At 33.9% G+C, this 18,240-nt stretch overlaps 2 protein-coding genes across 3 annotated transcripts; one reads left to right on the top strand and one right to left on the bottom strand.

The window, feature by feature from the left end:
- Positions 1–27: 27 nt before the first annotated feature.
- LOC101256840 (uncharacterized) lies at positions 28–5,131 on the top strand. 2 transcript variants are annotated; one of them, XR_739601.4, is made up of 12 exons: positions 28–463; positions 658–836; positions 1,030–1,252; positions 1,333–1,474; positions 1,549–1,749; positions 1,914–2,045; positions 2,788–2,916; positions 3,025–3,434; positions 3,616–3,832; positions 4,006–4,196; positions 4,493–4,726; positions 4,795–5,131. XR_739601.4 is itself a non-coding variant. In XM_004233595.5 (11 exons), exons 1-11 carry the CDS (start codon positions 84–86, stop codon positions 4,970–4,972), a joined length of 2,382 nt encoding a protein of 793 aa, XP_004233643.1. In that variant the 5' UTR covers positions 29–83; the 3' UTR covers positions 4,973–5,131. The 2 variants fall into 2 exon arrangements, 1 of the variants encoding a protein (XP_004233643.1); XM_004233595.5 differs by lacking the exon at positions 4,493–4,726 and having other exon boundaries at positions 29–463.
- A 2,325-nt stretch (positions 5,132–7,456) lies between these two features.
- LOC101256238 (uncharacterized) lies at positions 7,457–11,955 on the bottom strand. The gene has a single exon (XM_069293961.1). It carries the CDS (start codon positions 10,800–10,802, stop codon positions 8,013–8,015), a length of 2,790 nt encoding a protein of 929 aa, XP_069150062.1. The 5' UTR covers positions 10,803–11,955; the 3' UTR covers positions 7,457–8,012.
- Between the last annotated feature and the right edge of the window lie 6,285 nt (positions 11,956–18,240).

An 18,240-nucleotide genomic window follows, 5' to 3' on the forward strand; every position in this document is an offset into this window, starting at 1 on the left:
GGCATTCTGGTCCTTTTGTATTCAATTTAATAAAAAGGTGATATAGTGCTTAAACCCTGAACCCCAATTTCTCCGCCACCACCATGCGCCACCTCCTGAGCTCTCTCCGCCGCAATCAGCTGAATCACCGCCGTATAACGCCGCGTATCCATTCCATCTTCTGTGCAAATTACAAGCCGCAGAAGCCTCAACCTCCGCCAGCACCACCATCTCCTCCAAAACCTCCTAAAAAGCCGGTGACTTTCACCCATCACGGCGAGTCATGGGAGGACCCTTACAGCTGGATGTCACAGCTCAATGACAAAGTAGCCATGCGCCATATGGATGTGTACATGGAACAGGAGGAGAAATACATTGAAGCCGTTATGTCCGATACCGAACGCCTCCAGTCCAAACTTCAGTCGGAAATGGGCTCTCGCTTGTCAAATGAACTCTCCACACCTCCCCTTCGTTGGGGTCCTTGGTATTGTTCCGTTTAACTTCCTTGTTACAACAATCGAGCATAATTCATAGTTTAGGATTGAAGCATAGTAGTTGTTGTTCTTATGTTATTGAGATATTTATTTGGATATAGATCCCCGCATATTTTGTCGTTGTTTGGATTCTGAAATTTGAAAATTGTGTTTACTCTATGGAGGTGGATATTGGTCGCCGCAGGTTGTACTATAGGCGAGTGGAAGAAGGGAAGCAGTATCCAGTGCTGTGTAGAAGGTTAGCACGGGCAAATGAAGATTTCATTTCCAATAGATCTCCTTCAGCAGGTTTTGATTTTACTTCGGGGAAGAGAATTGAGCAGAAGCTTCTTGACTACAATGAAGAAGCTGAAAGATTTGGAGGTTTTGCTTTTTTCTTGCTACCTTATTTTATGCTGATTTTCCAAACAGAGTGGAATGTTTGTTGAGGACTTACATAGCCGACCTTATTTAGTTTGGAGTTGAGGTTTGGTGCAGTAGTAGTGGTTGCTGATTTTATGGTTCTTTTTACTCGTTGTGTATATTGTATAACCCTTTTTCCTTTGTTAAATTACAGGTTATGCATATGAAGAATTATCAGAAGTGTCCCCTGATCACCGATATCTAGCTTACACAATGTATGATAAGGATAACGATTGCTTTAAATTGTCTGTGCGAGACTTAAATTTCGGTTCACTATGTAGTAAGCCCCAAGCAGATCGGGTTTCAAACATAGCTTGGGGGAAAGATGGACAAGCATTACTCTATGTTGTCACTGATCACTGTAAGAGGCCTTATAGGTTGGTAATTTACTTATTTGGTTAAAAGACTCTTTTTGACGTACTCCAGATATCTCAGTTGTTTCCAATTCTTTTTTCAGAATCTACTGTAGTATGATTGGGTCTGAACAAGATGATGTGTCGCTTATAGAAGAGCCTAGCGAGAATGGCTATGTAAACATAAGACATACTAAGGATTTCCAGTTTCTAACAGTACATATATTCTCGACTACATCATCAAAGGTGATACTTCATCAAGCTTTCTAATTTTTATCACTTGATGTTAGTCTAATTTTATGTCAATGACTAGTTTTTAGATCTTTCTGATAGATGCTGCTGATCCTTTGTCTGGTATGATACCTGTGTGGGAATGTGAGGCTCAAGCCCACTGTGTTGTCGAGCATCACCAAGGGTATCTTTACCTATTTACTGATGCGGCTAAAAATGGACAATTAGTTGATCACCATTATCTTTTACGTAGTCCAGTTAACTGCTCACTGAACAAAAGAAAGTGGGAGGTGAGTTTGTATTGTATTGAGACTCTTATCATGTTTCTTCTAAATGTCTCTTCTCCCACGCCAACTGCCATCTAACCTTCTTCTAGTTGAATAACCTTTCATCTGAAAAGCATATTTATTCATGATGCAACCTTTGGCTCATAGCTTTCTCATCAAGAATGCAGAATATATTCAGTGATGACTCGGAGTTCATAATTGAAGACGTCGATTTCAGTGACAAGCACTTGGTTCTCATTGTGCGGGACGGACGAAATTTTAGACTTTGTCCCATTTCTCTTCCTCTGCCAAGTACGAAGGTAATAACTTGTTTTGGTCCTGGTTTTTACTTCTGATAACTTTTCCTGTTTTTCCAACCTGAAGTTATTTACTTTGCTTGTGTAAGATTTCCGCTGCTCTATAAATTTTAATTTAGACTAATTCTTTTGTAGTGTATAGTTGCTGCAGAAACCTTGAATAAGCAAAACCTTGATGATCAACCCATCCTCCCTGTACCCTTACAAATAAGTAAACAGCCCATAGAGACAATACCATCCTTTTTCTTTTGTACATGGTACTCATTTTATTGATGTCAACTTACGCTATATTTCGTCTAGGTTCGGCTCTTTTGTCCTTTCAAATGCAATTGATTTCTTTCTTTTTTCTTGTTTTCTGGACTCCCAAGAGTTGTTCCATAGGCTCTCACTGACTTTGTAGATCAGGTTCTAGAACTCCTCCTTCGGAAAAAATTTGCTATTTATAAGTGCAACATTTGTTTTAGATATTTGTGTTCCCTTTAGTTGCTCTGTGCCAAAATTATTTAACCAGCCCTTAGGCAACCTACTGAGTCATGAAATAAGTTCGAAACACATTTTACATTATAGCTTCTTACTCATAAGTTTTGTGACGTGGTGTGCATTTATTGCTTGAATGGATATTTTGCATGTTTTCTCTTTTTTTGCTCTTATAATTGTGTTTGACCAGCAGTGTGTGTTTCTCTTGAATTGCTTACAACTGTTATACTCCTCCTTCCCTTTCTCTTATCCAATATTCCATGGACAGGAAGAGATTAAGCTCAAAGAGCTCAGTCCACAGTTTTTACCTCTTCCAAAGAATGTCTGTCAAATTAAGCCTGGAACTAATTATGACTTCTACTCCTCAACAATGCGATTCACAATATCATCCCCTTTGGTAGGTACTGGTCACCTTTTCTAGTAGTTTATTTCGTATATATTATCGTACAAGGTCACTTTGCACCCCAAATTGCAATCTTAAACTAAAAGTCACCACTGTTTATAGATGCCTGATGCAGTTGTCGATTATGACTTATCAAATGGAAAATGGAACATAGTACAGCAGCAAAACTTGCTTCATGAAAGAACAAGAGTATTGTACGGAACATCATCTTCAGCTAGTTTTATTCAGAGTGCGAGGAAAGTAGGCTCTAATAACGAAGTCAATCCTGAAAATCATTCTACATGGAATGATCTTTCTGAGTTCTATGCCTGTGAAGTTCACAATGTCAAGTCTTATGATGGTATTATTGTTCCTTTGACTGTTGTCTATTCTCCAAAGAGGAAAAAGCAAGCTGAGAATCCCGGATTACTTCATGGACATGGAGCTTATGGAGAGATACTGGACAAACGATGGCGCAGTGAGTTAAAAAGCCTTCTCGATCGTGGTTGGGTCATTGCATATGCTGATGTCAGGTGCTTTCTTTCTTATTCCAATTTAGTAATGTAGCTCTAAAATTACTCTTTTCTCTATTAATGGTGCTAGTCCATATTTTATATATATCCTATTCCTATGAAGTTAAGACAGGTTATATTGTTATGCTGATATGTCAATGACTAGTGCTTGACATGACTTTTTTACTGTCTTTCTTCTCAGAGGTGGAGGAGGTGGGGGGGAAAAGTGGCACCATGATGGCAGGCGAACAAAGAAGATCAATTCCATTTATGATTACATATCCTGTGCTAAATTCCTAATTGAGAGGGAAATTGTGCAAGATAACAAGCTCGCTGGGTGGGGTTACAGTGCTGGGGGGCTATTGGTGGCTTCAGCTATAAATTCTTGCCCAAGTCTATTGCGGGCAGCAGTTTTGGAGGTCTGCCAAAAACTCTGAATGTGCTATTGTATTTATGCATCTTTAAAATCTTTCTAAGGTCCTCCCAAAACCCCACCCCATCAAGGAGAGGAAAGGATGGAAAAACAAAGAAACACTATTACTAAATCCTCTGCTTTTGATGTTATTGAAAAAATTGACTACCTATTTTACAGGTACCGTTTTTGGATCCAACAAACACTCTCCTCAATCCAATCTTACCACTTACACCTGCTGACTATGATGAGTTTGGGTACCCCGGGGACATTACTGACTTCCAGGCAATCCGCAAATATTCACCTTACGATAACATTCAAAAAGATCTTGTATATCCAGCTATTCTGGTGACATCTTCATTCAACACAAGGTAAGGTCTAATTTTTTGCTGACTGATCGACTTCCTCTGGCTTGTAAATCATCTTGTCAAGGTGACTAATCTATGGTCATTGTCTAAAGCCATGTCTTTTACCCTATCAATTTAAGTTTGATTTACAACAACCTATAGGAGTCAGTCCATCCTATAAATGGGACTTTGCTTTTAGTTTAACTTTATACTTGGAGATCACTTTGTGGTCATCCCTGGAAAATCATTTCTTTACGAGCTTGGTTGATATTTATTTTCCTAGCTTACAATGAAATTACTCTGCATCTGATAATGCTTAGGTGGAACGAGTGCTAAACAAGCTCCAATGATATCCACCCATATTAGGTGTTTTTCCTTATCTAGCACCGCTCATGTGCTACAGTGCTATGATCGACAACTAGGAAGGACCTTTGTATTATAATGAACCTGATCCACCAAGAATTATTCCAAGGTGTTAAATGACTGAAACTATCGTCATCCATTTATGGGTTACCAAGAATTGCTCCAAAGTCATCAAGTGAATAATTGCATAGGTTTGTGTTGAATAATTGCAGCTCATTGTGTTGCAAGGGCCTCCCAATAATCTTGCATGATTTTTCAGGTTTGGAGTGTGGGAAGCTGCAAAATATGTTGCTCGGGTGCGTGAATGTTCCATTTATGATCCTAAACACCCAGTATTACTTAATTTGACAGCTGATATAGTTGAAGAAAATCGATACCTGCACTGCAAGGAGTCAGCGCTGGAGACAGCTTTCCTTATCAAGATGATGGAATCATAGCCATTTTCGCTTTGTTTATTAATTTCATGTATTTTGTAGAAAAGCTTATGTACCATATGATCTCAACTTATTTTTTCACCTTCCATATGAAGCCAGATTGTAGTAACACACTTTTAAGCAGTTAACAAATATTCTACTGATCTTGCCCTTTACAGCAAAGGTGTTCTCCATGAGGAGAAATTCTATAGTCTATACTTGCCACATTCTTGTCCAACTTATTAGAATTGTTCTTATTGAAAAGCGCAGTGCCTCTTGTTTTGGATGAATGACAGAGACTTGTCGAGAAGTGATTTGGTCTGATTGCATTCAAGAGCATTGCCTAGCTGTCGATAAAAGTTGCTTAACATTATGGAATACAAATCCATTTGGATTCACAAAAGAAAAAGAAGCTAGGTTATTTCTTTTCAATTGTCCATATGTCAACGGAATAGTTATGAGAAAATCTCATTGCTGGTGCCACTTGGATTTTGTTAGTGGAAGAGATTTAAGATAAATATTGTGTATTTATCTTATTGCTAAAGATAATGGTGACTGGTATACCATTGCTGGTGCCACTTGGATTTTGTTAATGTGTGTGTCTAAATTTGTCAACGCTTCAACTAACCTTCCAAATATGAAAATGTCTCTTCAACGAGGTTAGCTACCAAATTCTGTCAAACTCTTTGTCTGACGTGGCTACATCTTCACTATCATTGCATTTTTTTTATTTTTTGTAAGACCACAAATCCAGATTAATAATAACTAAAAAAAAAAAAAACCAGATAAAAGGAATACTTGCAACGTATTAGGAAGGATTTATACATGTACACACACATCATCAGTTTTGATCAGTTTATTTTTTAATATCGAAACAAGTCAAATAATTGATGTGGATGATTTCCATTTGTTGGGTGAAGTATAAAAAAATAGTCATAATTTGTGAATCCTCCGGACATATGTCAGAAACTCTTTTAGTTTAGCTAACATTTGGCCATAGATTTTCAAATATTCTTGGCAAATATTATTTGAGTGAAAATTTGGGTGAAATTTCACCATGTGTTTGGCCATAAAATTTGGGAAATATATTTCACCTTTTTAGAAAAATATGATTTATACACACAAGTTCTAAAAATTATCAAAACTAACTAAAAATTTGTATTACAAGTCAATTGAATGTTAGTTACAACAATAACAAATAATGTCCATGACACTGAAGCAATGTGGTAATTTGGAGTGAGTGCAACAAGAATTATTCCATACATCGTGAAGTAGATAAAGTACATGACTTTGTTACCTAAAGCCATTTTTTAATAATTTTTATCAACAATCATATCATTATTTAATATTCACTAAATATTTCATCACTATTTTGGTGTTCACGTAAAAAATGATATAATACAACGCAAGCAAATACTAGAGAGGGTGTTTTTGTAAAAGATAAAAGATTGGGGTAAAATTTTAATTTTTAAAATATCCCAAATAATGATATTTGGCCCAAATACTAGAAAAAACTAGTATTTGAAAATTTGGGATATTTGCCAAAAATATTTGCCAAATAATGACAAATGGTATGGACAAACATTATTTGCCAAATTTTTCCCAAATATTATTTGGAAAATTTATGGCTAAACGGGCCCTTAGTCAGAAACTACTAGTAATTATGACGTATAAAGAACTACAACTAGTAAATCGAATTTTTAATTTGCCTTAAATAATACGCTAGTTATTTAGTAGCATTTGAATAAAATAAACTTGTAAACAACAAATTAACTATTTATAATTCATACAACAACTGACTACAACTAGTTTAACTTATCTTAAATGCTATGAACTAATTTGAGATTATGACTGATTGACATGCATTGAATTATGGTGATAGGATAAATGGTTTGCATGTAACATTGGGTAGCTTTCGTTTTTATATCTGACGATGAAGAGAAGAGACATTTCAGTCAATCAAACACAATTATTCCATCAAAGAAAGGTACTTTTTTAGCAAGGTCCCATAAAAAGCAGAATCTACAAAACTCAAAGAACAGGAAAAAAAAAGAGAAAAAGATTAAGAGTACATACAATGATACAAGACCTCACTCAGTATTATCAGTGTGGCAAACAAAACTCAATGGGTGGTGGCCCAGCTACAATAATTAGCATTACTGATAATTGAAGGTCCCATTTACTTCAAATCATACCCACTGCTTTTCTCTATGGTTTATTTAGTGGCATTGAGAATGGACAAAAGAAGCTAAAGCATACTTAAGTTTAGATGCTCATCATATCTGTATACAAAACACTTTGAGAACATTCGAGTCAAACAATGTTAAAAGAATGGTCTTGTCAAAAATGACAATCATTTGATGCAAAATCGATAGTGATAAAAACAAACCAAAAAAAAAAAGAGGTATGACAGCCTATAGCATCAGTTCTGTTTTCGAGCCGATTATTGAGATAAGAGCATAGGATTTATTCAGATGAAATCAAAATGAGAAGCACAACTCTCTAATATTAGTTTGCCAACACAAGGTAATTACTTCATTAAAACAACTTGGAACATAGTCAAGTTGACCATGAACTTCAAAATCACAAAGGGTATCAAAATCATTCAAGGGAAACTGGGCAGTATGAATAGTTCTTTTTCCACAAAATTATGCTGATAACAAGAACAAGGCACTCTATAATAGCCTGAGCAAAAGCATGAATGATCATTATACACAGCTGAGAAGCAAGAGGGGCAAATGGCGGAAAGGGATCATAAAACCCCTGGCTTATAACTGCTTTGGTTCTTCATGATTCATGACTACCTGAGAAAATACAAATTTCTAACTCCCAACTCTACAGGAAACTCCAAAATGGTAAAGAAACATTCAAGCAATTAAAGACAAGAATAAAAAAATTTCTCCCGCATGCATCGAAGAAACAGAGGGGCCAAAAGAATACAACTCAGACCTTTTCATTGTTTCTCTTGCAACTTTCATCAGATTTTCACCCCACTATTGGTGATAGATTCCTGCATCTTATATTAGGAGCAAACAGCTACCAATTCAGCCTTCATTTAGTAGCTTCATGACTCGACGTCTTCTGCAACAGGTGGGAGTCCAGCTTCTTTAATAAAACCAGGGTCAAGAAATTTAGCCACAAAAGCCCACAACTTATAGACATCATCAAAATTAGAGAGGAAGCCAAGTGAAGCAGTAACAACTTCGACTCTCACAAACCCACTTCTACCATCATACTTGCCATTCTCCATGGGTTTGCAAAGGGTAGTGTCATCAAGACTCAGAGACCGTTGCTGCTGTTTTGGGTTATCTAAGATTCGTATGTGACTTAGAATACCAATGCCAAGAGAGATACCATGTGACTCAGCCAGTCTCTGAACTATTTCAGGACTAACAAGACCCCTGTTTCTGTCTCGCACGTTGAATGCAACAGCTGCGCCCCTCTCATATTTGATTTTCGGACCATAGATGCGAACAAGTCGTGAACTGTCTTCTCCATTTGAACCAGGAAATCTTATCTGAAGCAATGAGGTAACTAGCCAATTGACGAGATATCTTAGCCGTAGAGTAGTTTTATTGAGACCCAACATGTTAATGTGATCAAGATGCCTGCATGCTATCTCGGGCTCTCTCCTGTCTGAATCTTGTCCATCATCATAATCGCCATCGCTAATGAACTCTTCATCATCCAAACTTGTTGCTAACATTTCCCCAGGCTCAAGTGTATGACTCATACGGGCTTTGCGGTTGTCTTCCATGCTGAAGGATACACGTCTTCCCCTGCTTCCGTGATCAGCATCTTCTATACCAAAAAATCTACCACCTGCATATCTGTTTCCTTCTCTCCTTTCCAATAACCTGAACTCACCTTCAGTTTCTCTTCTTATAGCACTCTCTTTAATCTCCGGACATATCTCAGAGGCTGATCCATTATCAAGGGTTTGATGCTGAGAAATTGAAATTGAGTTGCCAAGACCAGAATCAAATGTGTGAGCAGGTTTGCTGGTTTCTGGTTCTTCCTCGATCTCTCTGAATTCTCTTGAAGCAGGGCTTCTCTTATCAAACTGGTCTTCTTCAGGAATCTCCTTGAAGTGATCGAATTCTTGAGACACCGACCGAACAGCTGCATCGAATGAGAGCACATGGTTGTCTTCATGGCGCCCTGGATTCAACTCTCTGTCATACAATGGGCTGCTTGACATCTTTGAAGGCTTGGGAGAGAGCCTTTTATTGTTCTTCCTGCCAGCAAACCAAAATGGGGGTGCTGGAGAGGCAATCTTTTGTTTGTTAGACTGCCCAGCACCATCAGAACCCAAAGGACTCTGACCCAAGTCAATCCAGAGGGAGTTATCAGATGATTCATCTTCGCTAAAGACTGGACTTCTCATGACCTCTCCAATAGAAATGCTTTCAGTCTCTTCAAATATTGTGCTAGCTCCATCCCTATCAGAGCTATTGTCATGCTCCATTTCTGTCTCAAATACATCCCTTACCTGAGCAGAAGTGAATGCACCAGAAAAGGCTGGCAACTGAGACCCTGGCCGAGTTTCAGCATTAACTTCACTGTTCTCTCCGGCTTCATCGTCCTCGGTCAAACCGGGGAAACCATCAATTGAATCACTCAAATACAAGGGGAAAACAGGAGTAATTTTCACTATACCAGACCCAGCATGCCCAGACTGATTTTGAAGGCTTGCCATCACAGATTTCTTGATAAGAAGACATCCAAATCCAGTTGGGTCATAACCGAACACCCTGTAGAATGAAGTAATTATAAAGTCCGGACGAAATAAAGACAATCCAAGGGAATCCATATCTTTTGGACCCAGAGCACCGGCATCAAGCAACACATGCCAATTATTCTGCTGTGCCAGTGCCATCCACTGGTAGGAGTACTTTGCACCAGTAACCCTAGATTGGACTGGAAAAACAAAGAGACCAGTAGCTGCATCCTTCTTTCTCCTCTTTTTGTTAGAAATTTGCTTTCTCAAATCAGTTGAGCATAGTTTGAGGGTAGGCCATTTGAACCATGCACTATAAACCTTGGCACCTTTCTCCCTGGCACACTGACCCATCCAGTTAACTGATTGGCTTTCATGATCAAACATAGTCAACAACTTTTTGTTTGTCTGGAAAGGATATGATTCAGCTAACAACTTAAAAGCAGAGCCCCTACTAACAGTAAAAACAAGACCATACTCATTTTCAGGGATGTTCAAGTAATCCATTATCCGAGCCTTAATATCGTGTTCCACGGTGCCCTTTTCAGCACACCCATATAAAGCATGATTGCTCAAATTGGCAGTAATCTCAGAGAGGCTAAATGTAGATGACTCCCAGTAATGAACACTCTGAAGAAATGAAAACAACCCAAACCCACAGTAGTCAAGACATACCTTAGGTATAGAGCCAGAAAGGTGAGAGTACTCATCTGACCTCAGCTCATCAATCTTCCCTGAGGAGTTGTACTTTGGATACATGGTCAGGAACTTGGAATAGGCCTCCTCCAGCTCAGGAATGGATTCCTCAGATTCAAAAGTGCGTTCTGCAGCAAGAGCAGTGGCTTTAAGGAATTCTTTTTGGGCATGTAGCCTAGCGAGTGACCGGGATCGGCCCAACCCCTCATCTTGGTTTTGTGCTGACAGGGAGTCCACATCTTGGGATTTAACAAGAGACCCATTTTCAGATGCTTCCTCAAGAGCCTCCCTGAGCTTATGCTCTTGCAATTTCTTCAGAACAGATGGGTTTTTCTTGATTTCTTCATTGGTATGGTTAGACCCATCTCTCTTTCTGCTCTTTTTGTCCAAGATTAGAGAAGCACAGTGAGATATTGGCTTCCATAGTGAAAGATGCATTAGAGCTTTTTCTTTGTGTGGGAAGTTTTCCCCTCTTGTTGAATCAATCAGAGAGAGAACCCAAAAAAGAGAGTGACTGAACAAAGCTTCACCAAAGAAAGACAAAGAGAGTTTTTAGCCCATCTATCACTAAACCCCAGAAAAAGATAGCTTAGTCACAAACCCAAACTTCTGGAAAAGCAAAGGAATCAAGCTAAAAGCATCCCCCAGAATCAAACCTTTGCTTTCAAAAATCAAATGCCCCTAACTTAAGGAGGGAAAGTCCCAAAGCATTAACTTTAACAAAACCGTTCAAACACAAAAGACCAGATACTAGTATCAAAAGAATTGATTAAAAAAATACAGAATGGACCAGATGAAACAAACCCTAATTTTTACCTTTTTTTCAAGATTCACACTCCAAAATTGAGACAGCCCACCCAAATAATCTTTGACTGAATCACTCCCTCTCAATCAATTTCAGCTTCTTGATGTGAGAAATTCAAAGAAACAAGATTCTAGATATCCATATTGACATTTTAGAGATGGAAGAAAAAAAAAGGCAGAACACAAGAAAGAAAACCCAGAATGAAGTTAAGATCCACAATACTCAAAGACTCGACTTTTGTAAAACCCCACAACGTCCAAATCGAAAGTCAACCAGTTGAATCAAATTGGAAGAAACCCCAAGACCCAAAAGCATGAAAGAAAGCAGATCCCCAAGAAATGGACACAAAATAAAGACACCCAAAAGTGCAGATATACATACAAGAGAAGAAATTTTGCCAAACAAAGATTGAACAAGAAGAATCTACACCTCCAAAAAAAAAAAAAAATCTTCCAGCTACTCCTCAATCAGAGACACCTGAAAGTAGAGTTGAAGAAAGAAAAAAAAAACACTCCCATATTATCTCTCTCACTATGCTTATTTTTATTTTTTTTTCCTTTTTTTCTCTTTGGGTTAAAGCCAAATTAAAAGCAACAGTCTCAAAATGAAAGGCGCATTAATTGCAGTTCTGAGCCCAAAAGCATACCTCTATTGATTACACCAATGCTCTCTTTCTCTCTCCTCTCTCTATATTGACTCTACAATATGGCTGTGTATGTATATGTGTATCTACACATGCATTTTTTTATTTACAATTTTCCCTTCTAAACAGACACTCAGAAAATGACATTGACTTTTTACATACACAAAACCCCACCATTTACTTTTCTAATTAGTTGTGTTTTAGAGTTTTAAGAAACAAATAGTATAATTTTATTGTTTAATCTTATTTTATTTACATAATCTAGAAACATTAATTAATTTTCCTTCGTTTATAAGTAAGTTAGTAAAATGCTTCTTTTATAATTTGATAATAGTTTTTAAATTGACGTGCGTAAATTTTACTTTATTCGTTCATTTTTTCTTATCCATTATACTATTTAAAATGTTCAAACTATTTATTCTCGTTATTAAAGCTATTCATATTTTAATATTTAGTCTACTTATACTTAATAAAAGTGATTTAATAAAATTACCTTATTATTTACTATTTCATAATTTTTATAAATTAATTAATTAAGTTATATCAAATGGGGATAATTAATGTAGGGTCCAGCCAACAGATATATTTGGCTTTTTAACGGGGATGGGTGAAGTCAAAGGATCAGCTAAGCTAGTAAAAGCTATTTTCTGTCTAATTCACCAAATTTTCAGCCCTTACCCTAATTTCGTAAATATTCCTTTTTTGAATATTAGTTAGGCTTAGGCGTAAGAATAAAAAGAGAGGTCGTTTATGTTGAACAAAATTTTAGGATTAAAAAATTAGTATTGTATTATTTAATGTTTGAATATTGATTTTGTGGTAAGTTTATAGTATATCATAATAAAGAGCCATTTCCTAAGTCAAATAAGATAGTAATTTTAAAATAAAATTTGACATTAATTTTATTTCATGTTTTATATTAATTGATAACACCGTGAATGGATAAAATAATTTTTATAAAAATTATGTAACATATGTTAATTTTAATATAAAATATTAAATAATTGATAAAATAATAATAATAATAATAATAATATAACAAAATTTAAATATAACTAATTTCAATACTTATAGTCAAATCAAACGATTTTGATAGTTTAAATAAATAGAGAAAAGATATAAAGTAATTACTGAAGTTATTTTAAATTTTCAAAAAGATACCATAACTTTCTGAGTGTTCTATTATCCTACTGAACTATCTAAATCCTTAATAAATATAACCTTTTGACTAATTTTAACACCACTTCCTGTCATATTAATTTGAGTTATTAAGTTTCAAATATCAATAATTATAAGAAAATAAAGTATTAAAAGATTCTCAAAATTTCTGAATTCAAACACAATAAGTTTAAATTTAAATTCTATAAATATAAATAAGACTATATTGAAGGGAAAAACTCAGGAGTGATTATTTCTTTTTTACAAAATTAATGTTTTATTATTTCCTATAGATTAAGCAAACAATGAAAAGAAAAGCTTGGAATTTTCTCTTTGTTTTCTTTTGGTTTCCAATTGAGTAATTTTCACTTTTCTTTTCGGCTGACCACTAAAGTTGCTTATTATGGTTTTTTTTAAAAAAAAAAATGGAACTTTGACCATATATAATTACAGCCCAACGTAAAAGAGGAAAATGAAACTAAAGCGCTCATACAATTTTTTTTTGGAGACATAATATTTTGTTTTTCGAAATTAATTTTGATTTTGCATTAAAAAATTTAATATTTATGTAAAATAGTTCTAATAAAAGTAATTTTGTATTTTGATGGACTCAAAACCAAATTGATTAAAAATGAAAAGAAAATCATCGCTCCACTATTATTTTTATTGATTCTCGAGACATTATATTGTTTATTCGTCCTTTAAACCCACACCGTAAAATAATTTAGAAGAGTTTTACATTAACGATAGCTTATAAATATTAATCATGTGTGTCAATGTTTTTCAGGATCTATAGATTTAAAATATCCATACTTGAAAGGGGAAAAAAAGAGATTAAAGAAGCACAATCGTAAGAAGACGTGACAGCTTCAAAGCACAATAATAAGAAATTATTTAAGAAGAAGAAAACAAAATGAAATCGTACAAAATCATTATAAATATTTGGGCAACACCAAGTGGAGTGCTGGATTGTTCCACTTTTTTTAAGTAATTTTTATATATATCTAATCTAATTATTTAAAAGAAAACACACTAATCGAATCGAATCAGCATTTTGGTCAACCCCTTCAAGCATCCTAGTTTTGGTTTTTTCAACTTAGAAAATTGCTGTGTTTCTGATGCAAATACGACACTTTAGATGCCAATATATGTTACATTTTTATGTTTATTTGGGAATGGTTTTGTGCATCTTTCCAATGCTTGTCTTTTATAGCCAAATAACCAATAAGAATACAATTGGTCTATCAAATATATCATAAAATTATTCACTAGACAGAGTGTTCAGCGATATTTTATAAAAAAAGAAGTAAAAAATAAGTACAACTAAGGAGGGATAAGTTTTACTTACCAATCTTAATTTGATAACAAATTTTTACTAATTAATCAGCATAAAGAATGTTAAAGAATGACAAAAGTCTCAAATCGGTGGTTATTGAGATGAGTGAACTCCTTATAAGGCTTGGACAATCCTTATCCCTTTGAGCTAACTTTTGGGGTGTCAGTTAGGCCTAAGAGCTAATTTCACATACTATCAGATCCCAAAATCAAAATTGTTCACGCACTAGATGCTAAGCACTGGGCGTAAGGTGGGATGTTAAAGAATGACAAAATCCTTATAAGACTTAGGCAATCCTCCGTTAATGAGATGGGTGAATTCTTTATAAGACTTGTGCGATCCTCTATAATGATATTACAGATAACTAATGACAATAGTGAGTGGGGTGTTAAAGAATGACAAAAGTTCCACATCGGTGGTCAATGAGATGGGTGAACTCTTTATAAGGCTTGTGCGATCCTCTAGAAGACATTACAGATAACTAATGACAATACTTAAATAGTGGAAAAGTAAAACAATCAAGAAGAAAATTGAATTATCGATCTCGGACTTTCTTTTAAAGTTACATGGATTAAAATTCAATCATCATTAAAAAAAAATCAGATATAAATTACTAAACCTTAGAGTGAAAAAGGAAAAAGATAAGGGTGTTAGTTGTTTTTAACATTATGAAATCAAATCATACTTAAGTTCTTTCGGTTCAAATGTTGTCTCAAGCACCTTTCACTTTACTAAAAAGACTTTGGCAAGTATGGTATCTCAAGGGACGATCTTTAATTAATTTACAGAAAGTAATTTATATTAATTAATTTCAATATTATATTACAACTTACAAGTAGTTGCTGCAGGCTTTCCAAGTGTTGATTAGCATGTCGAACTTAATAAAGCTAAGTTTAGCTGTATTATAAATTAAAGGATTTTAATGGATTTTTAGATAGTAAATTTTAGTCGAAAAAAAAACAACAAAGGTGAATAAGATTCACGTGGAGCCTATATAAATTACTTAATAGAGTATATTTATCATTTAATATTTTATAGGCTTCTTTTATTCAGGAACTGGCTGGATTTAACATTGTTATTGAATACTTAGTGACATAATTTCCCTTTTTAACGTGTCTCAAAAAAAATATTTTTGATCTTTTCATAAACTGTTTTATTATCACGTTAGGACTGGTTGCTAATTAGTCAAGCAACAACATATATAAGTAATATTTTTCATTTGCTAATAAGAAAAGACTGGTGAAGGTAAACATTATTTAGGAATTACTAAGTTCAAATAGTTGAGACAAAAATTGATTGTTGTACTTTTCCTGAATTTGAAACATTAATAAATTATCGTTGGAGGTATATTGAATTGAAATTAAACAGAAAGAAAAAAAAAACAATTGACTAGTATTTCAATCATGGAAGCATCCTCACACTGTCAAATAATGTAAAGATAATGATTACTGTGCTTTCAGTCAAAAGTACTGTAACACGTGGTCAACTGCTCATTAACAAACTCATTATCTAGATTCTAGATTAATTATACATAAGTATGTATTATATTATATGGTAAAATATATACTTCATTATTTTTTTATAACTAGTTATTAGTGATGGCAAATGGACGAATAGGGTTAAATGCTATGGGGTTGAAAATAAATACACAAAATAAGATAATTATTCAATGTCGTTTATATTTGGTATGAATAAAATGAGTTAGATAAAATACTAGTTTATTCGTATTGTACTTATATTTTTATAAATAAATAATACTTTATTTAAAAATTTAATATGAAATAGTATTTTATTTTTTTAGATGAAAAGGTTAAACATGCTTCATTTAATTTTATTGTGTCATAAAAATAAAAAGAAAAACCCTATAACTTTTCATTATAAAATTAATTCATATAATAACAAGATGAAAATGTTTTTAATTTCAAACTAAATGAATAGTTGCATTTTAGGACTAAAACATGCTTAAATGCACTTCAAACAATGTCAATACGAATACATGATTTGCTTATTTTACACTATTATAATTATTCAGTATAAAATAAAATAAATAAATAAAATGTAATTATAATTAACAAAAGAAATGTACATGTAAATTATCTATTTTTGGAGGGTCAAAGACTTCATCTTTTTAATTAGAGAAAAAAATAGTTAGTTATATAAAATAAGATAAAAAGAAAGATAAGTTACATTATTTTTAGTGATATCATGAATTTTGAGTGAATAAAAATTTAAAACTTAACTTATTTGATTAATTCATATTTTACTCGTATATTATCCATGTAAAAAATCACTCACTAAACCAACTAAAATATAAATAAATTAAATGAATTATCAAAATATGAGCTCATTTTACCGGCACTATTAATTACCATTCAAACAACTTTCTTGTTCATCGGTTGGTTAATTAACTGCAACGAGAAAATAATGTATATAGAATTGGAATTAACTGCATGGCCTTTGGATTCCCTTGTCCTGTATAGTAGGAGTTGGGTGCACGATACCCAAAAATTTGGCACCAACAAGATTAGAAGGACCAAAATGACTACATTTTAAAACTTATTTTTTAATCCCTACGTTCAAAATTGTTTGTCATATTACATTTATTAAAAGTTAATTTAAATAAAAAATTTAAATATTCTAAAATTATATGAAAAGTACTATAAATTATAATTTTTTACATATTAACATGATAAAAAAAATCATCTTAAAATATCAATCAAAATTTTTATAGTTTAAATCTAAATATAGAAATTATGATAAATAATAACGGACGGTGAGAAAAAAAAAACAAAAAAATTATGGACCACAGTTGCCATTACTGTCTTTTGACTTTATCAACACAGTCAATTACTAGGTACAATTTCAAACAAAATGCTGCACATGTTGTTAGGTATTTGCCCTTAAACTTCCTATATTATGTCTTTACATGCCTTTGAGTTTGACTTGTCCATTCCAAATTTACCTCACTACCAAATGACCAATACTTTACAATTAGCTAAACATTTGAAATTTTGAATGATACTCTTCTATTAGCTCAAATATATATGTGAGTTACAATATGTTGTCCAACTAAGAAATGGGCAATGGCAATAAGTAGAGGGGCCTAGGGGTTAGGCTACAAATTTTTTTGGACTCATTACACTATGACAGACACATTTAATGCAAACTCAATCTTTTTCCCAACCTGTCCTTTCTTAGTTGTTGGAGTTGTTGGAATCACTAATAAATTAAATTTATTTTTTCCTCTTTTTTTCACCTTGTGTGGAATCTCCACTAGTTTCTAAGTTCCCAACAAGTCAATTAGTTCAAAAAAAAAAAAGCCATCAAACTTTTGTTAAAAGTGAATCCCATTTTCTTGAAATGCATGAACTTTTTTATGTGGTACTCTACACTTGTCTTGCCTTAGGGTCATTCACAAATATCCCAGTGCTCATTCTCTCTCTTTTTTATTATTCAATCATATACTTTTTGTCTTTGATTTAAGGGATTGTAATAATTCAATATTTTGAAGTTTTACCTTGTTATTGTTAAGTTTTCGTAGAGAGCAAACATTTAATGCAAATGTTTGATCTTCGAAAACACAAGATGAAACCATGTTGACATATATTGAAAGTTACAAATCTCTTTTTATCATAGTTGTGTTGTGTTGTGTGTATCAAAACGATGAGGAATGGAAAGAAATAATTTTTCTATGTTCTCGTATTTTCACCAAATCGATGAATATATTGTACTCCTCTTATCCAAATTAATTGATGTTTTTTGCCTCTAGAAGTTAATCCGAAATAATTCTTATTTCACAAAACCAAAAATTTATTTAATTTTCTCTAATTGCCTTTGACAAATTCTTAATCCACATGATGATAGCATAACCTAGGGTGTTTTCGCCGAAAATCCCTCTTAATTTTAGGATTAAGTGAATTCCTTAATTCATGCG

Source organism: Solanum lycopersicum, chromosome 2 (assembly GCF_036512215.1).
Source record: "Solanum lycopersicum chromosome 2, SLM_r2.1".
In the NCBI taxonomy this organism is placed as follows: Eukaryota; Viridiplantae; Streptophyta; class Magnoliopsida; order Solanales; family Solanaceae; genus Solanum; species Solanum lycopersicum.